Source organism: Humulus lupulus, chromosome 4 (assembly GCF_963169125.1).
Source record: "Humulus lupulus chromosome 4, drHumLupu1.1, whole genome shotgun sequence".
Classification (NCBI taxonomy): Eukaryota; Viridiplantae; Streptophyta; class Magnoliopsida; order Rosales; family Cannabaceae; genus Humulus; species Humulus lupulus.
Window position 1 is genome coordinate 237,585,086 of NC_084796.1, and position 25,054 is coordinate 237,610,139.

The following is a 25,054-nucleotide window of genomic DNA, read 5'->3' on the forward strand; positions in this document are numbered from 1 at the left end:
CGAATCATTGTGGTGATTATGAGAAATTATGCATTTAATTGTGTGATTTAATATATTCTTTGTCTCCAAGGAATTTATTTTTGTCTTCTTTCTCATTTTGGAATATCATGATTTGTATCTTTATTGTCTTGTACTTTGTTTAGGATTTTTTTTTTTTAAAAAAAAAAAGGAAAAAGTCAATAAGGAGATCGTGTGGGGTATTTTTTTCTGGTTACCTTTTTTGGTTTGGTTTTTTATGAATAAACTGAAATTTTAAAAAAAAAGGGTAAGTTGTATGAAGATCGTGTGTATTAAAGGTTGTTTCCTTTTATTGTTTCAATTAAAAATTTTAACAAAAGGGAAACCTTTTTATTGCCGTGGCTGTCTAAATAGGGTAAGTATTGTATTTAAAAGGTTTGCCATTACCCTATTTCTTCTCACCCACGATCTCACTTAGTCATTTCTTCTCCTTCTAATTATTTTTTCTCTCTCATTTTCCTGTAAGTGTTTCTGTTTTTCAGAGAAAAAAAATGGTGAGAACTCGTGGTGTTTCCTCCAAGAAGATCCCTGTTTCTCAATCCCGAAAGGTGCCATCTCCTTCGCCTCCTCCGTCTGTGTCAACGGCGCCTCTTTCTGTTCCAGCGGCTCCCACATCTGTTGGGAAGTCCTGCAAATCCAAGGCTCGCAAGAAGGTGTTTTCGCTCTCTCATGAACACCCTATGGTGTTTCCAGATATCTCTGCTGACATTGTTGCACCACCATCTGAAGTGGTGGTGCCCTCTCGAGCCAAGGACCATTCTTCTCTTCCTTTTGATTCGTCTTTGGAGGCTAGGGCAAAATCGAAATCTGTTTCATCCTCTTCCAAAGCGGCTGCTGCTGGGTTGCTCAAATTGCCCTTGAAGCTGAGTCAGTCCAAGAAAAATTCTGTGACCCCCAAAAGGAAACTGGGGTTGGACGCGTCTCTTTCTCCCTTGTCTGCTGCCAAGAAAAAATTGAAGGCTCATCCTCCTTCCCTGCCTTCCTCCGAATCTGATCCTGGGGAAGAAAAGTCAGAATCTGAAGCAACCTCTGATACCAATTGTAAAATCCTTTATTGGCATTTTTTGCTATAGTGATAATGCACGTGATATGGTTCTATATGCTCAAAGGAAATTTATCATTGAAAGAAATTATGTCTTGAGTGATCATCGTCCTTTTGGTGTGCTAACAATGCTTCAAGGTCGACAATGGACATGTTCTTTGGTTAAATTTTCTGGTTTTGTGGATAGAATAGTCATTGAATTCTATGCCAATCTTACTAATGAAATTATTGAACCTTCATCTCCTCTGTTTAATAAAGTGTTTGTTAGGGGCCATTGGTTCTCTTTTTCTCCTCAAGACATTGCTCTTGCTTTGCATCTTCCCCTTACTGTCGAGGATGATGTTGATGGTGCCTCTCTTGACAAGGACATGGTTATCACTGAATTGGTAGGTCAAAAAATGGTATGGCCATCTAATACAGTCATCTCGGTCTCCAATCTCACCTACACTTATGCTGTCCTCCATAAGTTTGCCACAACAAATTGGAAGCCCACTTCTCACACGGCCACTATCTCTTTTGATATGGCATCATTTTTGTACAAGGTGGGGACCGGTCTTGGTATAAATCTGGCTTCGGTTATTCATGATCAAATTATTGGGTTTCGCAAAGGTAACAGGAAAAACTTGAATCTTCCTTTTCCTCAAGTCATTTATAAAGTGTTGAGTATGCAGAAAAAAGATCTCCAACGTGATCAAGAAGACTTGGTGGCACCCACTACTGCTGCTTCCTACAAGGCCTTTGCCCCTCCTACTGAAGCCACTGTTGCTCCGTCCTCCAAGAAAGTCAAGCCCCAATCTCTGAAGATTGCCTCGGATGACATTCCTCATGCCTCCTCCTCTGTTGCCACAGATTCAGGACTTGTTGCCACAGAAATAGCTGCTGTTCGAGCCTTTGTTGATTCTTTGACTGCTCGAGTGATGTCAATTGAAGGACTGCAACGTTCTGTGTTGGAGGCTGTTCAATCTCTGTCCAAAGATCCCGTTGTTTAGTTTTATTTCAGTTGTTTGTCAATTAAACATTGATACTCTTTTTTTGTTCTTTTGTCTTATGGTTTTTTGGCTTCTTTGAAAGACACAAAGGGGGAGAGTATTCCCAAAAACCTGGTTGTTTTTTTCTTTTGTTTAACTCTGGACCTTCTTATTTTGAGGGGGAGTTAAGTCTAGTTTATTTAAATGTTTGTTATAAGTTCATGCATGTTTGCAGGGGGAGTTCTTTCTCTTTACTTATCACTAACATTTGTGTTGCAGGTTTTTGAATTAATTTTGTCTATCAAATTGCCAAAGGGGGAGATTGTAAAATCCTTTATTGGCATTTTTGATAATAATGATAAAATTAATTAAAAGGGTATTTTCGAAATTAGTAGTTTCCTCTTTTGTAATATATTGTGGTGAATTTCGAAAATGGGTCGTTTCTTATTTTGTTGAAATATGTCTTTCTATATTCAGATTTTTATTTATGTGTTAATAAAATAAATATATATATTTTCCCATAAAAGAATATCTTTTTCTTGAAATTGGAAATTATTAGTATTTATTTTTTATCTGATTTAGTTGCCCAGAAATCGTGTACAGCTTGTAATCATAAAGGATATATTGTTTCCTTATTTATTTAAGGAAACTGGGTTGAAAAACTGTCCAGGTTCAATGAATCTGTTTGAACGGATTGCCAGTCTGTTTGAACAGATTCTGACTTTCCTGTTTTGGAAGATTTTCCATTTATTGACTGTTTGATTTCTGATTTGTTTTCCACGACCTAAAGGGATTCTAAAATGTATATAATCATCCTTAGGTCGTTGGTTTTTTATTATCTCTCTTGGTATATTATTTTCCAAATATTTTTCAAGTTTTAGAGAGATTTTTTATTATGTGAAGAACTTGAGTCCAGCAAGTTCTTAGTGGTTTATTACAGTGTACTTCTGTATTGTTTTCTTTGCGTTAATTGTGCAGGTTGAACACACTTGGACATTGGTCATCAAGCTTCGGGAGAAATCTTGTTCGTGAGTCACTTTTCGGGAGGAAAAGTGCAAGTGTTATGATTTGAAGGGAGTTCAAGATCTTATCACTTCAGAAATTTGATTAGAAGTTTAGATTACAACAGTTGCGACAAATTCAAGAGGGAGTCTTTATTTGTATAAGTCAATTTGGTTTTGTAATCATTTAGATATTCTTCTAATAAATTTCATTCTCTGGGCGTGGCCTCGTGGACTAGTAGCAATCTGCAAAGATTGCTGATACCACGTAAAAATTCGTGTGTTCTTTACTTTATGTTCGCTTTTATCTTCTGGTCACAAACTGTTTAAACATATCTGGTTTCTGTTCAAACAGTCTTAGTATCTATTTAAACATTTCTGTAACAGTTCAACAATTAATTATTTAATTTAAATAATTAAGTTGGTAATCATAAAAAACAGAATTTCAAAAAACATAAATAAAGTACACTCAAAATCATGCACAAAAGTAATAAAAAAAACATATTAGTACTTCCATCATATATACATTACTAGTTAGAGAGAATATTTCACATGGAAAGTGTGTGTATATTTAACAATTTATAAGAGTATGAGTTACTCCACTCATCACCAATTAATTTTAAGATGGAACCACATACTTCTTACCATGCACCATTTCCTACTTTCTAAACTATTTTCCACTACATTCTAACATGGTATCAAGAACTAAAGAAAACTCCAACGAGTATATATCCAATTCAAATCCAAAACCGGATTCGGAGATAGTGAGCCAAAAGAGCCAACAAGCCACTTGCGATCGAGCCGTCCAAGATTATTGGTGAGAAAAAATAGCCACCATCTTGAGGGGAATGTTAGAGAAAATATCTCACATGAAAAGTGTGTAAGTATATTCAACAATTTATAAAAGTATGAATTACTCCATTCATCACTAATTGATTTTGAGATAGAACCTCATATTTCTTACCGTGCACCCTTTCTTATTTTCTAAACTACTTTCTGCTACCTTCTAACATTGCTAAGACAAGATGAGAAATATTTACTCAAAAAAATTTTAGGTTGAAATTTCCGCACGTTTAATGCCAATTTTGAGATTTTAATAAAGAACTTGATTGGGTGTGATTTGGATAGTAAGGGTGACTGAAAGATGGAAAGAAGAGCGATTTAGAGAGAGAATGAGAAATAAGAGGGAAAAAGAGAAGATGAAAATGTTAAGGGTTTTACGGTACTATGATTGTTTTGGAGTATATTTTTGCAATAATTAATAACTTAGGTATAATATTTAATTATGGGTCTATGCAAATGTCTAAGATTTATCTCGTTTAGTTTAGCAAAAGGAATGTTAGATTTAAAAGGGAAATTTCACTTTTTATCTCTAATAATACCTAATATTACCAAAAAATCCCAACATTAATAATATTTTCAAATTAATGCTAAGCTTTTCCCTCCTACTGAAAATACCCTTCCCATTCAATCTTAGCCTTCTCTCTCTCAGTCTCGGTTTCTCTCTCTTTCAGTCTCACAAAAATCCCCCAAAAACCATCGAACCCCCACCTCCGTCGAGCCGCCATCTCCGTCGAGCCGTCGAGCCCGCATCTTCGTCGAGCTCCCACCTTCTCCGTCGAGCCCCCACCTTCTCCCATTTCTCCGGCGATCTCGAGCCCACTGCAAACTCCCATTTTTCTGTCAAACCCGAGACCCACGGAGCATATTTCCTTCAAAGTTTAAAAAACTAAGGTAAAATCTTGAACCCAAGTCCATATTTGCTTTATATCGTTGTTGAATCTGTGATTTGTGGAATGGGTTGTCCGATTTTGTGGGAAATTTTTTCTGGGTTTGAACCAGTGGCTCGATAGGTTCGATAGTAGGCTCGATAAGGTAGTTTGAACAGTTCGATGATGGATCGATTATGGCTCGATATGAGCTCGACATGGAGCCGACATGAGCTCGATAGGAGCTCGATAAGAGCTCGGTAGGATATGTTGTATTATATTACAAGGGCTCGATAGGTTCGATAATGGTTCGATATGAGACTAGACTGTAGCTCGATGGTTATTTATCTAGACAGACAGATTTTTCCTAGCTCGATAGGTTCGATAATGGTTCGATATGAGACTAGACTGTAGCTCGATGGTTATTTATCTAGACAGACAGATTTTTCTTAGCTCGATAGGCTCGATGCTGGCTCGATAGGCTCGATAAATTTAGGTTGTTGATATTTCTCGATGGAACTCGATAGTTTTTCGATAGTGCTCGATAGGGTATGTTGCAGCTCGATGATAGCTCGATAGAGCTCGATGACAACTTATTTCAGTGTTTTTTTGAAATTTTTTTTATTCTGTTTTCTTACAAAAAAAATTTCATGTGTTGTTACAGATGCCTAAGTTGCTTGTTCCGTTCAGTGATCACTTTCCTGTTCGAGTGACATATCGGGGTAGTAGTACTTTAAATCACATCAAGACTAGGTTTTTGGAGCTCGGGCTGCTTGAAAGGGCTAAGGAATCCCCTTTTAAGCAATTCTTTTTGGCTTCGGAGTTTAATTTCTCCGGAGTCTTGGTGCATCAACTGTTGCTGAGGAAAATCGCCAGCAACAACGAAGATGAGGTGCATTTTTTCTTGGGGTCGAAGTCTTGTAGATTCGGCATGGGAGAGTTTGCCCTAGTGACAGGGTTGGATTTCAATGCCTTCCCGTCACCAGAAGAGTTGGAAGGGCGTAATCTCAGCGATCGGTTGATAAAGGAGTATTTCAACGATGCTGAGAAAGTAAAGCTGTCACAGGTGGACCATGCTTTCAAGACTTGTACGGTTGTGGAAGATGTGTACAAGCTTAGTCTATGTCTGTTTGTTGAGGGGGTTCTGAATGCCATTGAGGGCAAACTGCACATTTGGCGAGATATTCTAAAAATTGTTGAGAATGTAGAGTACTTCTTCAGCTATCCATGGGGGAAGTACTCTTATAGGAGGCTATTGCATTCTTGTAAGAAGGACATGGTGAAGCAAAATGCCAACTATGATGCCAAGAAGGATGCCAAGGTGCAGCAAGAGTCCAAATACAGTATGTATGGTTATGCCCCCGCCTTACAGTACTGGGCATATGAGGCTATCCAACAGCTTGCGGTGGAGCTTGTTGTGAGCTCGGGAAACATGTTCCCGAGGATGCTTAGCTGGTCGCATCGGAGGAACAAGGATTTCACCAAGTCCGTCATCGCACCGATATTATTGAAGAAGAATGTAAGTTATGTTGTTTTTTTTTTATCTATATGCTTATCTTTTATCATTATTTGAGTTAACCAAATGTTTTATGTTGTTTGCAGTTAATTGTTCTTCCGATGTTGAAGCCTCGGCCAGCAGAAAAAGACTATTACTTGTCTTTGACTGAGGGAGATCTTCCCCTTTATCCTGGGCTTGGCCAGGATCCCTCGGAGACTGATGAGGAGGAGGATGCGACTTTTGAGAAAATGGCAGAGAAAGTTTCTCAGGCTGCCGAGGCAGCCAAGATATTTGTTGATGCTGCCCCGGGGGAGGAGGTTGCAGGTCCCACCCCTCCTATTCCCCCAGCCTCAGCCCCAGCCTCAACCTGTGCCCCAACATCAGCCCCAGCCTCAGCCCCAGCATCAACCTGTGCCCCAACATCAGCCCCAGCCTCAGTGTCAGCCCCAACACCAACCCCACCACCAGCCTCAGCCTCAGCCCCTGAGCTGGCCGACTTGATTGAGCGGTTGGACAGAGTCGAGGGTCGACAGGAGACCCTCTTGAAGAACCAGTCAGTGATCTTGGACGTACTCAGTCAGATCCTGACATTTGTTAAGGAGAAACCGAGGGGGTCCAATGAAGATTCAGAGTCAGAGTCATTGGATATTCCGCTAGACTATGTTGATGATCCAACGACGCCCCCTACCATCATTGTGACACCAGATGCTGAGACTCCGGGAGTCGTTATTGTCAACCCTGAGGATGTTGCTGGGGTTCAGTTTCAGAGGGCTAGACGCCAAAGACGCAAGCCAGATTGGTTTGAGGACTATACGGATCCCACGAGGAAAAGACCTCGCACTGCTGCAGCTGCACCAGCAGACGAGGCTACACAAGAGGCTACACATGTGCTGGACCCTCTCAAGAAGCCAGATCCCAAACAATATAGGACAATGTGCAAGTGGCTTCTTGGAGACATGCCCAACAAGACCCCGCGGGATGTAAAGACTGGGAATCACGGTCCAGCATGGTTTCTGACGTTGAAGACACCCCAGTCGTGGCTCAATGATGGGGTAAGCAATTTATACCTAATTATGGACTGTTTTCAATTTTACATGTTTTATTTTTACTGACTCGATGTGAGCTCGATAGGAGTTCGATAGTAGTTCGACATGGATGTTAAAATAGGGGTTGTTCTTTACTGTTTTAGAGTGGCTCGATGTGAGCTCGATGGAGCTCGATAGGTAGTTCGATAGGGATGTTAAAATAGATTGTTTTTTTTACTGTTTTAGAGTGGCTCGATGTGAGCTCGATATTAGTTCGATAGTAGTTCGATAGGGATGTTAAAAGCTCGATGTGAGTTCGATAGTGAAAATTCCCTTAACAAAGTGGCTCGATGTGAGCTCGATGGAGCTCGATAGGGAGTTCGATAGGGATGTTAAAATAGGTTGTCTTTACTATTTCATGATGGCTCGATGTGAGCTCGATAGGTAGTTCGATAGGGATGTTAAAGTAGGTTATTTTTACTGACTCGATGTGAGCTCGATAGTAGTTCGATGGTAGTTCGATAGTAGTTCGATAGGGATGTTAAAGTAGGTTGTTTTTTACTGTTTCAGACTGGCTCGATGTGAGCTCGATAGTAGTTCGATGGTAGTTCGATAGGGATGTTAAAGTAGTTTGTTTTTTTACTGTTTCATACTGGCTCGATGTGAGCTCGATATGAGCTCGATATGAGTTCGATGTGAGCTCGATGGAGCTCGACATCAGCATTTTATGATGGTTTTTGCTAATTTTTTTATCGTACTTTCTTTTGCAGCATATTGATGCGGCAGAACACATGCTTCGTATGCGTCGCAAGTATTTTCCCAATATATATCGACAGAATGCAGTTGTGATGAACAGTTATTTCTCACAAGTGATACCTGCCCGATATGATCAGTTCAAGAAAACAGCCGACAAAACAAAGTATTATTGGGATGCTGACATTATGTCCATGTTGACCGGCATCGAGCAGCAGTTTCTGGCATCTTGGGGAGGAGTTGAGGATGTATATTGGTGCTAGAACTATGGACAACAACATTGGTTTGCCATTGAGGCTTCCATTTCTAGTTGGACTCTGACTGTTTACGATTCAGACAACTCGATGATTAGTGACGCAAAGCTTGAGGATATTATGAGTCCATGGTGCTTTATGCTACCTTCTCTGTTAATGCAGAGTAAACTGTTTACTGATAGCTTGATGTTGAAGATTCCATCAGCAGGAAATAGGCCGCATCAGTTCACATTGCGTCGCAAACAGAAACACGAGCTCCCTCAGTCAAAGAGAAGGTAACAAACATCATCTTCATACTAATTTTGTTTCTAACTAAATTTATAGTAATGTGCACTTAATATATATATTTTTTTTACAGTGGGGATTGTGGTGTGTATGCTATCAAGTATATTGAGCATCTAATGGTCGGTCTTCCATTGGAAGCTATCTGCGATGAAAATATGGAGGTGTTCAGGAACAAGTGGACCACAGACTTGTGGTATCAAAATTTGTTACCTTGATGATTGTATATATACAGGGTCTTTACATGTACAGTTTGTTGTTCACATTTTTTTATAATTTTCATGGGCTGTTATCGAGCTAATATCAAGCTATATCGAACTGTTATTGAATTATCAAAATTTGTTACCTTCATAAAAAGAGTTTATTAATACAACAAGTTCAAATGGGAAAAAAGAGTTTAAAGCCTAGCTTTGCCATAAACATAACTTTTCAGAAAAATCAAATAAAAAGAGTTTATTAATACAACAAGTTCAAATGGGAAAAAAAAGTTTAAAGCCTAGCTTTGCATGTAGCCCTGTTGTGGCCAAGACCACCACACATGCTACACTTGCGATGATTGGGAATGATTTCTCCATTCGATGGAGTGCGGTTTGTCTTCCTTCTTCCCACCTTATTCTTCTTCGGTCGACCAACTGGTTGTTTTTCAACGGGAACCCCAACTTGCATTTTCTCTATGTTCTCGGGAACTTCCCAATCATCCTCATTGCCAGTTGGGTAAATTGTTTCTTTGTAAGACTCCCTCCACATCTCAGTAGTGTAATATGGTGAACACAGTGAGTAAATGTTGACATTGCGCAACATGGCCGCAGCCACACCATGAACACAAGGGTAACCCATTATTTGAAACTGACCACAAGAGCATGATTTGGTCATCAAATTCACCTCACCATCACCTTCTGGGTCTACCACATGAAATTCAAACTGTCCAAGAGGATGGACTTTCAAGTACCTTGCATCATCCGCAATGCCTGAGACATCTTTCTCATATGTTGTTGCTAATTTCGATGTGCACTTCTCTACCTCCTCACGACGCGCGGCAAACCATGACTGAATTGTGAAACGAATGAATTCCACAAAAGTAGTGACTGGGAAGGTTCTTGCGTCTCTGGTTTTGTTGTTGAAACTTTCAACGTAGTTGCTTGTCATTACATTGTATCGATTCCCAGGAAAGTATACACGAGTCCACTTATCGAAGCCAATACCCTCGAGATATTGAGCTATGGCAGGATCCATTTGCTTTATATTATTGAAGAACCTGTGAAATTTTGACTTCCGAAATGCATATGCCGCATTATACATCTCCTTGTGACAGTGATCGGTCTTGAACTTAGCGATTACATTCATACTTATGTGATGGTAGCATGCGCCGTGGTAGGCATCAGGGAAGACCAACTCAAGAGCATGAATAATGCTAGCATGCCTGTCTGAAACAAAAGACAGATTATCAACAACTCCAATGGCTTCCTTCAATTTCATCATGAAATACTTCCAAGAAGCATGATTCTCACTGTCAACAATCGCGAATGCAATTGGATAAATGTGGTTATTCGCATCCAATGCGACAGCACACAACATGTGGCCACCGTACCTTGACTTCAAGAAAGTGCCGTCCACACATATAACAGGACGACATGATGTAAATCCCCTTCTACAAACTCCGAGTGAGAAGAAACAGTAAAGAAAGCGACCGTCATCTGTGACAAAATCAGTAATTGTACCTGGATTCTTTTGCTGCAGCATGTACATGTAAGAAGGTAACTTGGAGTACGATTCTTCAGGTGTCCCCCTAACATAACCGAGTGCCTTCTCTCTGCATCTCCAAGCCTTAATATAACTCATATCGATCCCAAAATTATTCTTCATATCCTCCTTTATGCTGTTTGGTGGATAGCTAGTGCCATCAGTAGCATATTTGTTCTTGATAAGGTGCCCAATGACAGAAGGTGCTGCTTGACGGTGGTCTTTTTGTCGCAATTCTAGTGAGTAAGTATGTACACTATTATAAACAGTGATCTCAAACATCTCTGATCGCGCTACTTTTTTCCCTCTTATTCTCCAACCACAATCAGGATCCTTGCAGGTGATATACAACACATCAGTACCAGACTTCTTAACCATAAACTCAAAATTATTCTTCATTGCAAAGAGAGCCGCTTTGGTTTTCAATTCCATCTTGTTCTCAAATGTCTTCCCAAGATGTAATTCCCCCAACGCTATACCGGATGAGGGTGATTCAGAACGACTACAAGCTATGATATCTTCTTTTGTAAACATGGGAGCACTCCATTTTCTGTGATCTTCTATTGAACATATTGAAATGTTCCCTGTATAGTTATATTCTGTTCCACCATGACGACTAGAGCTGGTGCCAGGTGTTCGGCGTCCTTGACTTGGTGGGTTCGTCCGTGCAATATGACGTATTGGTTGTTCTTGTGCTTCTTCTACTTGCAAATGTTCAGCTAATAGATCATCATCCACCGAATTGTCTCCTAATTCCTCATTGTGTTCGGCTACCGGATTGTCATTCACATAGGGGTTGTACTCATACTGGTTGTCCCTCAGGTCACCAATAGGAAATCCTAAAGTACTGGCTGCTCCCTCAGGTCCGGGAGTGGAATATGGGTCTGCAATGACAATCTTTTTAACAGGAGTGACACACAAGGCCAACCTTTCTTTAGATGTTACTCCTATGAATGCACGGATACCAAGATCACTTTCAACATGAACGGGTGTAAACGGTTGGTCGCCGCAAGTGTAAGGAACCTCCAATTTCAACTCATACATCTGTTTATCAACTTTAAGTTCCTTGTGCAATATGTCAAGAAGTTGCAAGTACGTTACAGTATCCTCCATCGGTATCACCGTGCATTGAGGGTCCTTGAAAATCCACTTATTCCCTTGTAATTCCCAAACACCATTGCAGGATACAAAAATGTAGACAATAGAGCCTGTGTTGGAAAAAAAAACATTAACATTGTCAGGAAAACTGTCATTTTTCCAGAAATGCAATAAAAAAATAACATTATCGAGCTTTATCGAGCTATTATCGAGTTGGAATCGAGCTACCATTTCTCAAAACAGAACACAAACCTAACCAAACCCTCCATCGAACCCCTATCGAGCTATTATCGAGTTATCATCGAGCTACCATTTCTCAAAACAGAACATAAACCTAACCAAACCCTCCATCGAACCCCTATCGAGCTATTATCGAGTTATCATCGAGCTATCATTTCTCAAAACCGACCATAAAACACAACCAAACCCTCAATCGAACCCTATCGAGCTCATATCGAGCTACTATCGAGCTCAAATATTATAGATCCATTCGAACCCTTATCGAACCCTTATCGAGTTTCCATCGAGCACTAAACCGAACCTATCGAGCTATTATCGAGCTAACATCGAGCTACATCGAGCTCTTACAAAGACCTTCTTCTACATACCATCGAACCGTTATCGAGCTTCTATCGAGCAAAAAAATTGCAGAAAACCCAGAAAAACACAGATCGCGGAATCTCTCAAAAAATCCCGAAAAATACACCAATATAGGCTCAGATCTGTTCAAAATAGCCAAAAAAATGTAAACAAATAATACCCAACACAAAATGTAAAATCTCATTACCCATGGTTTTTCTCCTCCAAAAACTCTCAAAATAGATGTTGCCTTTGATATTAACGACTTCACAGAAACAATGGAGATAACTAACAATGATTTTGACAAGAAAATTATACAAAACTGTAGGTTTTATGGAGATTTCGTGAGAATTAGAGAGAGAGAGGGAGGAGAGTGGAAGAGAAGGTTTTGTGAATTTTTGATATAATGGGAGGGGTATTTTGGGTATGGGAGGAAAGTTTAGCATTAATTTGAAAATATTATTAATGTTGGGATTTTTTTGTAATATTAGGTATTATTAGAGATAAAAAGTGAAATTTCCCATTTAAAATCACCAATTATAGCAACTAGACAAGTGACCTAGATTCCTAGACCCTAGTTTTTACTCCACTTAGATTGCTTAAATAAAGTTTATCTACTTTATCGAGAGTTAATAATCAGTAGTGTTCTTCCCTAAAAAAAATTAAATAAATAAGAACCTAAATAGTGGTCCCCTTCCTTCCCCATCGAGGTGCTTGAGATATAAATGAAAAAGAAGATTTTTTTTTTTTTTTTACTTTGGACAAAATGCCTCTCTCTCTCTAATTATAGTACTTGTAGACTTTTGTCTCCTTAATATTTTTTTTTTGTTGAAAATACCCCTAAATTTTACCATTTGTGGACTTTTACCTATTTTGTCTAAAATAATAACAGTTATTTGACAGTTAAAAAATATTTAAAAACAATATTTTATTAATTAATTGATTTTAAATTAGAAAAAATATATAAAAAATAATTATAGAAATAAAAAATTAATAAAAGTTGATTTTAAAATTTATTAAATTATATAAAATCTAATAAATAAAAAATCAATAAACATAAATAGGTTTTAATCCAAATATAATTAAAAAAACTAAAATCAATTCTAAACTAAATTATACTTTGAACTAAACTAAATGAATATCTTTAATTTTTTTGCTTTATTTTTTTCTAAATGTGTTTGATTAGCTACGTTTGAAATATGAATTTGGTTGAGTTTTTAATTTAATTTGGTTTAAAGATTTTAATTTAGTTTAGAAATATTGATTTTAGTTTTTTCAAAATTATATTTGGATTAAAAAAATTATATTTATTAATTTTTATTATAGGATTTTATATAATTTCATAAATTTAAAAATAATTTTTTGTTAATCTTTTATTTTAAATTATTTTATTAATTTAAAATCAATTAATTACTCACATTAGCAAATCATTACTAAAATTAAAAATTTACTAATACTATAGTTCGGAGCTATTTTTGTCAAACAAACAAATTTGGAAGACAAAAATTTTTAAGTAGGGGAAAAAATAACATTTTCTCTTTTAATTTTTTTTCAAGTAAAAAAAGGAAAAGAACTAACAAAAAGTAAAACCTCGAGAAAAGAAAGGTCAATAAAAAAGTGAGAGAGTGAGAGGTACAAGACAAAACTTTTTAATGGCACTTTACGGCTTTACAATCAAAACGCCTAATAAAGTAAAGGGTAATGGTTGTGTGGAGGGAAACATATACACGTGAGCCCGCATTTGCTTCAATGCCTTTGCCTTATTTTTGGCTCATAAAGCTTTCTTTTCTTTTCTTTTCTCTTCTCTTCTGCACCAAATATTTCTTTAAAAACGAATATGTCTCAAAAGGCTTCTTATTTAAGCTATTGTTTTGTGTGGGCATTGGTCCCAAAATGGGCAAGAAGAACCTACTTCTATACTATATTATATTATTACGTAAAATGATACCTTTTCCTTTTTCTTTTGTTATTATTTTGATTCTTTTTGGTTTTTGAATGAATCAAGGATTCCATTCCAACCCCATTAGATACTTTGATTCTCCTGTCCATTAATTCATCTAAAAGGACAATTTCCACTTTTGGGTATCCATTAGATTTTCCTATTTATCCTTTTACATTGATTCTTTATACTTCTCCACTTTCATAATAGCTATACTTTTTTCTTTCTTCAATTTTTCTTTTATTCTCATCAAAATTTTATGTAGATTCTTACCAATGAACCATTTCTGATTATTTTATCAGTTAATGATTTATTTAAAAATAAAAACTTGTAATCAAGAGGGAGTTTTGTTTTCCTCTAAGAAAAAGTGAGGATTGAGTTTATTCGTTTTACCTGAATCTCAAGCATATTTATTATCTTTTTTGGGTTTCATTTATGTACTTGCAACTGACCCTAAATCAAAGTACCAAAACACATAAATGTTACAAATTTAAAATCAATACTTAGCGTCCAATGTAGTGCTATCATTGAAGTTGCAAGTCAACTAAAATGAATACTTTTTTTTTCTTGAAGAGTACTTGATTAATTAAGTATGAGGTACCCTATTTGATTTAGACTAGATTATTATTATCATTATTATCTCTGTTTGTTGGAGGAGGCAGACTAGATTTAAGCAGTTATTTTTATTATTTATTTTATTTTGTATAAGTTAGAGTTGACTTAGAAATAGTCATTGCCCAAAGTTGAAAGACAGGATTAGAAACAATTAAGAATGACCAAGACATTTTTATGCTTCAAATGTAAACTAACTGCAAATTCCCTCATAGGTGACAAAGTTGTACTTAACTTTTGTCTACAAGGAGGAGACCTAAAATGTTTAGAGCTGAAAAAATCAACTTCAATTTTTTAGGGATTTACTTAACTTGTATTACATATATACATAATATAAAATGATATGTACTTGTCTTTTGTTATTTTTAATAAGAGAGATATTAGAAAAAGAGAATCTTTTCTATGTGGTCGCCACTTTTCTTGCCGTCTCCACCTTTTCCAAGTCTTTTTTTTTCTATGTATAGGAACACTCCAGAAACCCTTGTGGTTTTTATAATATCTTATCTTATATATTAAAAAGAAAAACAAATATTATATCACCTAAATACTATATTTAGTTATATAATTGAAATCCTTATTATAGAGCAATTAGTGAAAATACTCTTTTTTTTTTTAATTCTACTTTGAAAAAAAGTATTCTTTTGCTAATATTTATGCAAAATGGACTCCAAACAGAGTGTTTAGTGTGTTCAAAAGAGTGTTTTACAAAAAAATATTATAAAAAATAAAATAATAATAATAAAAAAAAAACCTCCTTCTTCTTTAGTCTGTTGTTCTAGAAGGAAAACAAAATAAATACCTAATTTGACTAAGGATTAAAAAGTCATTTTTATAACTTTTAATTAGTAAAATCTAATTAATGGTTAATTTTGATAGATTTTATAAAATAAATAATTCTTTATCAAAATTTCAAAACCAAAGTTACGTTTAGTGTTTCACTAAAATCAAAGGGATCAAAATAATATTTTACCTATTGAAAATTTAGTTTTTATCACTAAATTCTTCCTAAGACCAATTTTTGAAAGGAAAAAAAAACTACACTTAAAAGGGCTTTTTTAATTAGGGTACAAGTTCTTAATATGATATACATAAATAAAACTACATATTCTTATAATAATAATAATAATAATAATAATAATAATAATAATAATACAAAAAATATTTTATTTGTTTCGATTTAAATTTTTCTTTTTAATAATATTTTTCTAAAAAATTGATTATAAAAATAAATTTTAATTGTTTTTACTTATTAAGTTATTTTTTTATATTTTAAATTTAATTTAAAAATATATATTTTTAAATGAGCCAATATGGAGCTGACACGTGGGTCCAATGGTCACCTTTTAACGGACTTTTGGAGCTGGGTGCCGACGGATACCCACGGAAGTAGACATTGGGTACTTTTCCCACACAAAAAAAAAAGATTGGGTATTAACTCAAAAGTTTTTCAAAACATTGGGTACTTTTGCCAATATTTTTCCTTTAAAAAATTCTATGAAAAACCATTAAAAAATAAAATATTAAAACAAACGACATGTGAATAAACTGCAAAGTTTATATAAATGACGATACAACTTAAACTAAAAAAATTGGTTTATTTAGTTGTTTAAATGATCAACCATATATAATAAAAAAAATAGTTTCCATTAATATATAACCAATAACTTTGAGAGACTTATGAAAATATAAAAATGAACCAAATTGTTAAATTTGAGGAATAAATTAAACTTGTTTGTATATTTTATTATATAAACAAGGGAAAATACCCGTTGGCCCCTGTGTTTTGATCAAATACTCGATCAACCCCTGTGTTTTATTAAATGATAATTCATACTTTATGTTTTGCAAAATAAAGTAATTTGGACCCTAAAATCGATTTTGGTCAAATTATTTTTCAATATGACCAAAATACCCTCATATTTTTTAATTATTGAATTAATTAAATAATCAAATATAGATTTTGAAATAGAAAATAAATTAAATTAATTTTAAAATCTATTTTTGTAATCAAAGAAAAAAAAAAGAAGTTAAAAATAATTACTCATAAGTTTAATTCAAAACCCTAATTTCATCTCTAACCCAAGACTCTCTCAAATCCGTCTCTCCCAACACTAGTGTTCTTAACAGTCACCGCCGCCGCCTTCCACCATATTCTTAGGTCTCGTTCTTCCACATTGAACCTAGTCCGCCCATTTCGTGTAACTTCCTCTCACCTAATCTCCGAACACCATCACTTTCGCCTTTGTCAGCTACCCTCTCTATTGCCCCCACCAGTGATACCTCGTAACAATCTTGGTTTGCGTGTTGCCTGGTGATTCCACCTCCACCAGCTTTGGTTGTGCGCGAGCGACGAGCTCCAACTCGAAACCCATGAGCCTAGTTCAAAGATCGCCCTTGTCCATCACCTTTTTAAGTTCTTGTTCATGGGTTTGCAAAAGATTTTCGTAAGTTGACCCATTCCCACGCTTCAATTTTTCTGGGTTTTGTAGTGGATCCTTGGAGTGACTTTAACATCTCGTCGACCTGAGTGTCCAGTTCTTCAACTTAGTGAGATTGAGCATGTCTTCGACAGGAAGCTTTCATCAAATCTTGCAGTGAAGTCTCGGAGGGAGATTGGGGATCGAAATCATCGTGGGTGGGCGGTTGCTGAGACAATGGCTTCGTACACAATTTATCTGAATTTTTTCTTATTTCTTGAATGTGTTTTAGATTTAGGTACTTTTGTCGATCTTAGATTTGTAATTTTTTTTTCTACTTGACTTTGGATTGTGTATTGTATATGCCTTTGATATTTTGTTCCCCCAATTATGGGTGAGATTGTTTTAATGGTCTGCAAGTTTGAATTTTTTTTTATAGAAGTCGTATTGTTGCTTAAATCTAGGTTTGAATGATGAACTCAAGAACAAGCTTTGATTAATTTTTAGGCTTTTAATCTGGGCGAGCATATGATTTTTTTAAAGTTTTATTACAATTATTTTCCTTATTGTAATGGGAATTACAATTATTTTAAAGTTTAGAAAATACCATTTTGGCCCCTGTATTTTGCCTAAATACTCGATTGACCTCTATGTTTTGTTAAATGACAAAATAGGTCCCCTGTTTTGTAAAATTAAACAATATGATACCCTGAGTCTAATTTTGGTCAAACAATTTTTCCATATGACTGAAATGCTCTCGTTTTTTTTATTCTTTTAATGAATTTTCTTTTTTATAATATATAAAAAGAATTTACAAATAGAAAAAAAATACATTAAATAAATTAACTTATTAAAAAAATTATTATCTCTCATCTCTTTCTCGAGTTTCTCTCTCTCTCTCTCTCTCCTCTATTTCTCTTTTCCGGTGGTGACTAGATTCTAGTGTCTGACAACATCTTCATCTTTTTCCGTTGCCGAACAGAGTTAAGTGGATTTGTGTCGTCGCTCGTGGCTTGGGAGGGCTACGACATCGTTTGTGGCTGGGAGGTAGCTAAGGAATTTGAGGCATACGTTCATGGGTTCAAGGGTTGGGTTCATGGTTCATGGCTAGGGAGAGCTAGGTTCATGGCTCCGAGAACTGAGTTCGTGGTTCGTTGATGGGGAGGGTTGGGTTTGTGGTTGATTTGATTTTGTGAGATTTGTACACATGGTTAACGAGAAAGATGGGTGAAGGACAACAATTAGGGGGGAGGTCGACCACCTTCTGAGTTTTGGGTTCTGGAAAGATGCAAGGTCGCCAATGAGTTGTAATATTTTGAGTTTTTTCTAGGTTGAAGTGATGGGGAAAAGTGGGTTTTATGAGAGATTTGCGTTTCTAGGTCTGTGCTCAAGGGCTCAATGGTTGGGTATTCTTGATCTTGTTGGGTTTTGAATGCGAGTTTGATGGTTTTTGTTGGGTTTGTTCATTACTTTGTTTATATTTTTGTTGAGATTTTGTTGATTTGCATATTTGTGTATGAATTGGGTATGGAAGAGAGGAAATGCTTCCATCATTAGGTTTTGGATGTTGATTTGTGATATTCATAATGATTTTTTGTTTGTTTTCAAATATGGGTTCAACAAGGATTAACTCAATAACACAAACTCAATTGTTTGTTTATTTAAGTTGGATTTATGATGTTTTGATTTGGGATAAATCTGGATTTTATAGACTTAATCTTTGATTTTGATTTTATTTATTTTTACTTTAATTTTTTTAAAAATTATATTTAAGTTTTAGTTAATTAATATATTTTTATTTCTAAATTAAATTTACATTTTTTATTTAATTTTTTAATTTTTAATATTTAAATTTTATTAAGAAATAATTTAAAATACAATATGAAATAAAACCTAGGGGTACTTTGGCCATATTGAAAAAAAATTTGACCAAAATCGGGTTTATGGTTCAAATTAACATGTTTTGCAAAGCACAAGGTTTGAAATGTCATTTAACAAAACATAGGGGCCCATTGAGTATACGGACGAAATATAGGGACCAAACTGGTATTTTCCCTTTAATGTTTTATTTAATTAAAATATGATTTTTTTATTTTTAAAATTTTATATTTATTTTATATTTTAAAATCTATTTTTTATTATTTAATTAGTTCAATAATTAACAACACATGAGGGAAATTTGGTCATACTGAAAAATAATTTGACCAAAATTGGGTTTAGGGTCTACAAATTGATCTGTTGTGCAAAACATAAGGCCTGAATTGTCATTTAATAATGGAGTTTTTCAAAAATATAATTTTTTTTGGTATTTCTTAACTTTTTAACCGTCCTTGATTTTTTTTTTAAAAATACTACTTTGAGTTTTCAGAAAATACATTTTTTAAAATTTTATATTTACAAAAATACGGTATCAATAAAACAACAATAAGACAACAACTAAACATTATACTACTGCATGCTAACATGTTTTTTTTTTTAAATCAAAATATATCTAGAAACAACTAAACAAAAAATAGACATCAACACAACAACAGAACAACTATATATAAACTTAAATAACTAAAAGCCAACATGAAAACAACTATATATAAAAAATCTAAACAACACAAAAATAACAACCACACAACAACACAGTACAACCCATTGCATTTTAAAAAAACAACACATTGCAGCACAATATCAAAAAAGCAACTTAAATGCAACACGACAACAACCTCACAACAATACAGTACAACCCCATTGTAGCTACCCAAAAACAACATTGAAAATTTAACAACATTGATACTAATGTTGAATATATATATATATATATATATATCTAAATGTTAATACAAATTCTCTATTAACTTAAAACTACATATTCTCCTTTTGTTTTATATATATATATATATATATTATAACGCCCTGGTTACTCCAAGACCGTTACTGTGAACTTTGAACCGTACTTAACTCGCTAATTGAGTTCTTTGGTTATAAACGTGCATCTAGGTGTTATTCTCAGGTTAAGGTGAAAAACCAATCAAAAAAGAAAGGATATATTTGATTTAAAACATAAAAATATTCATGGGCCCATAAAAACATTTACAAGTTATTTACAACCCCAAAATGGTCAGTACAGTACAAAGTTGCAACCCGCCGACCTAAGAAACAAAAATAGGGTTAACCTCTAGTTCCTCTGAGAAACTCCTTGGTCGTGGTGATCAAGCGGCCGCATATATACACATCACCTCATAAGCTCTCCACTCAAGGTTGGGTGAGTTTTTCTTTCCCTTTACCTGCACCACATAGCACCCATGAGCCAAAGCCCAGCAAGAAAACTCATTACTGCGTGTAAATAACATCAAATGATGATTAAGATAATCATACAGAGTTTATAGCCCTGAACAGATGAGTGAATATCACTTTGAGGTTCTGTTTAACCATGATGGGGAAGATAGCCCTAATTAGATGAGTGACTGACGAGCAAGTCCCTAACGTAAACCAGATGAGTGACTGATGGGTAGTCACTAGCTTAGACAGATGAGTGACTGATGAGTGAGTCACTACGGGCTCAACACCCATAGCCATGTGACGAAGCAGTCACCTGGGCCTTTTGGCCCTAACTCTAAGTGACTAGCCATAGGCTAGACAAGCGCTTTTAGTTTTCATCGAACTTGAGGTCTGTCTGACATTAATGCTCACTATGATTCATTCAATGCAGATGTCGATTAGATCTAATCTTTGTCAGCTTGCGTTAAACACGCTAAGACCGTTCTTGACTTATTAGTCAATACCATGTGATTAGTGCTCAGTACTACTGCCGAACTTGACTAGTGAGACACAGCTTCACAGTTAATACTGACACCATTGCCAATTCTGAATAATTAGTCAGTGCCATGCACAAGTGAGCAAGATTTGCTAAGCATTTGATAAGCAATCAATGTCCACATTTAAACACTCAGCATGCCTCAACAATAACCATGCATGTCACATATGGGGTGCAGTTTTCTTACCTCTGGTTCGAGCGAGAAATAGTAAAAGAACGACCCTTGAGAACAATTGATCTTTTGATTCATTAGCGGTTACCTAATCATAACCAATTATAACTTCCATTAATGAAAATCAACAATAAAAGGGTCTTGACCTAAACCTCACTCCCGGGACCCCGAATTGTACCCAAATAGTGAGTAGATTCGATCTCGAGCCTTAGGAATTGAAATCTCGAGCCAAAAACCCTTAAAAACGCCCAAAACAGGATTATGAAAGATAGCGCTACCGTTTTAGCGCCCCAGCGCTCTAAGCAGAAAATGATCACATTGGCTAGCGCTGTAGCGCTACATGTTAGGAAAAAATTGTTTTGTCTCAATGGAAATGATTATAATATTACAACTCTATGCAATAATATTACAAGTAACTATAGATTGATTAAATAAGGTTACAACTCTATAACTGAAAATACAAATAAACTAAAGAAAGGAAGAAGATGATGATGAAGAAGAGAATAATGAGAATACAACTCTAAGCAAAAGATTACAAGTAAAATAAAGTGTTTAGACCAAATGAAAAGATTACAACTCTTAAACAAAATATACAAGTAAATAGAACAAGAGAATAAGAAGAAAAGCAATAGAATAAAAAGAAGAACAGAAACACAATCAAACTCTCACTTACACAACCTAAGTGAAGAGGATTGGGGATCACCAACTTGAACAAGGTTTAAAACCTTTGTCCAAAAGCTTATTTCCCCCTAACTCAAGCACTAAGGGATCTCTCTCAGATATTGGAAAAGCTTTCTGGAATTATCAAGCCTCAAGGTGTTTTTAGCCAAGTGCTCTAGTGGATAGAAAAGTTGTGTCTTACAAGTGAGCTATAAGCTCCTATTTATAGAGTTTAGAGACACCCTTTGAATTTAAAATTCCACCAACCCCCATGGCTGTTACCAATGTTTAATTGGATTAATATGGAATTAAAAAAGAGATTTGGGAGTTATTTGGGTTTTTTGAGCCGTTCAACAAATATTGAAAAAACTGAAAATTGGTCAGTTTTTTTGGCCTGTGGCCGCGGCCAGAGACAATGGTGGCCACGGCCACTGGTCTCTGTCCCACAGGCCACGGCCACTGAATGTTGGTGGCCGCGGCCACTGACCAATTTCAGCACAAAAATTGTGCTGTTTTTCCAAACGGTTCCAAACCCTCCCAAATGATTTTGTAACTCCCAAAACACATTATTGGGGTTAAAATCATATCTCTAACAGCCATATCACATATGGCTTTATGAAATTCATCTCAATATTGTGTAACAATAATTTTACACAATAAAGGGTAATATTTGGAAGTTACAAATTTGTAACACTAAATATGTTACATTATTTGGATATATCTCATATATCTAAATATTGTAACTCTCTATTATATGTTACAATATGTGACACACTTTGTCACATTTATTTAATCTAAAACATTATATTATAATATAATATAATTTTACATTATATTATAAAATAATATAACATTCCCCCACAAGATTAAATAGTTATCTATTATAACACTTATTTAATCAATCATTATATTTTGAAATATAACATATCCCCCACTTGATTAAATAAGAACTCTCTCTTATAGGAGTCATTGCATTAGTGCATAAAGTAAAGTGTTTTTCAACTTGAACTTTACTATAGTGTAATTATCACAAAATTTGTCAAAAATTAGGTTGCACTAGGCATTGAACCATATTTTCATGATGACAAATTGGTGATAACACACACACCTTTGCGATGTTCACTTGAGACCTCTATGTCTTGCTTTGCACCGTTAATGGCCATGTGCACTTTCCATTCATGGACGTTCTTGAGAATACTCCCAATTCTCATGAGAGGCGGCGCCACCCCTAGGTCCATATATGTAGAATTCTTACAGTATTTTGTTACAAAAAATACTTGTCTTTACAAGACTGAACTCTATTAAAAATCCTTTCGGTTTTAATCCTCCAATTGGTAACACACAAGTACTCAATATCTCAGATGGGGCTTGTTTTGAGTACAACTAATATTCACTTGATTGAATTGTTATTACCTATTGAACCTAACACTAGTTGAATAAATAGTGTTAAGATAGGTTACCATCAATCGTGAATCTCTTTAGGGAGTTTAAGTCCCATCCCTCGAGATGATGTAGCCACTAAATCCCTCGTTAGTGGCTTAGTGAAAGGATCCGCCAGATTTTCACTTGTTCTCACATAGGATATTGAGATGACTCCTCTTTGAATCAATTCTCTCACATATCCATGTCTTAGACTGATATGTCTAGACTTCCCATTATACACTCCGATGTATGCTCTAGCCAATGTTGCTTGGCTATCATAATGTATCGATATAGTAGATACATTATCTTTGATTAGGGGAATCTCTATCAACAGACCCCTTAACCATTCGGCCTATTTGCCGGTAGCAGCTAGAGCTATGAATTCTGCTTCCATAGTGGAATGAGATATATAGGTTTGTTTCTTGGAACCCCAAGAAATTGCACCTCCACCAAGTGTAAATACCCAACCAGTTGTGGACAAGTTGTCCCCAAGATTGGATATCCAACTTGCATCTGCATATCCTTCTAAAATCGAAGGAAATTTGGAGTAGTGAAGGCTTAGTCCTTTGGTTTTCTTAAGATAACCTAGGACTCTTCCAATTGCCTTCCAGTGATCCACAATTGGATTACTTGTAAACCTACTAATTTTACTTACCGCAAATGCTATATCAGGTCTAGTACACTAGGCATCATACATTAGACTCCCTATAGCACTAGCGTACTCCAATTGAGCCACCGCTCTTCCTTCATTCTTCTCTAGTTTTACACTATGATCGAATGGGGTATTGGCATCTTTAACCTTAAGATGGTTAAATTTGCTCAATACTTTCTCAACGTAGTGGGCATGCCCTAGCGCAAAACCCTCACTATGTTTCTTTACTTTGATACCGAGTATGGTATCAACTTCTCCAAGATCTTTCATCTTGAAGGTTGACGATAGAAACCTCTTCGTTTCATCTATCCCTTTCATGCTATTACTTAGAATAAGCATGTCATCCACATATAAGCAAACAATGATCACATATCCCTTACAAGTTTTGGAATAGAAACACTTGTCTCCATTGTTATGTCTAAACCCATTAGACATGATGGCTTGATCAAATTTCTCATGCCATTGCTTAGGAGCTTGTTTCAATCCATATAAGGATTTTACAAGTCTACACACTTTATGTTCATATTTTGGTAGGACAAACCCTACGGGTTGTTCCATATAGACCTCCTCATTGAGGTCACCATTAAGGAATGCCGTTTTGACATCCATTTGATGAACATGCAAGTTGTCTATAGAAGCTAAAGCGAACAAGATTCTTATAGAAGTTGTTCTTGCAACAGGCGCATAGGTATCGAAATAATCGATACCCTCTTTTTGCCTAAACCCTTTAGCTACTAATCTATCTTTAAAGGTTTGGATAGTGCCGTCAGTGTGGTATTTTATCCTAAATACCAACTTACACCCAATTGGCTTAGACCCCGGTGGGAGGTTTACCAATTCCCAAGTGTTATTGGAAAGAATGGAATCCATCTCATCATTGATGGCTTCTTTCCAAAATGCACTATCTCTCGATTGCATAGCTTCTTTATAAGTCTTAGGATCATCCTCAACGAGAAGTACAATAGGAATTTTCCTAATGACTTCCTCTCTATTTCCTTCTACCATGTAGAATGAAATTCGTTGAGAATCTATCTCATCCACTACTAGACTTTTATGATTTTTAAGCGTTTGACTTCTTCTAGGTTCAAATGGTTGCTTTACATCCTTTTGAGAATTCTCCTCTTGAGAATCAACTTTGGATGTAGAAGCTTGAGAATTGTTCTCATATAACATATTCTCCTTTAGAGATGTTGAAGCTTGAGAATTGTTGTCACATAACATGTTCTCAAAGAATTCCACTTCTCTAGGTTCAATCACAATATTAGACTCTAAGTCTAATAGCCTATAAGCTTTACTATTGTTGGCATAACCAACAAAGGCACACTTTATGGCTCTTGAACCTAACTTTGTTCTATTAGGTTCGGTTTTCTTGCAATATGCAAGACACCCCCACACTTTGAAGTACCCT

At 35.6% G+C, this 25,054-nt stretch overlaps 1 protein-coding gene and 1 long non-coding RNA gene across 2 annotated transcripts; both read left to right on the plus strand.

Annotated features, from left to right (window-relative positions):
• The first annotated feature begins 509 nt into the window (after nt 1–509).
• On the plus strand, nt 510–2,049 carry LOC133833033 (uncharacterized). Its single transcript, XM_062263296.1, has 2 exons — nt 510–1,027; nt 1,092–2,049. Exons 1-2 carry the CDS (start codon nt 510–512, stop codon nt 2,047–2,049), a joined length of 1,476 nt encoding a protein of 491 aa, XP_062119280.1.
• Nucleotides 2,050–16,594: 14,545 nt separating this feature from the next.
• On the plus strand, nt 16,595–18,544 carry LOC133831367 (uncharacterized). The gene is made up of 2 exons (XR_009892491.1): nt 16,595–17,233; nt 17,918–18,544. It is a non-coding gene; the product is annotated as an uncharacterized LOC133831367 (long non-coding RNA).
• The last annotated feature ends 6,510 nt before the right edge of the window (nt 18,545–25,054 follow it).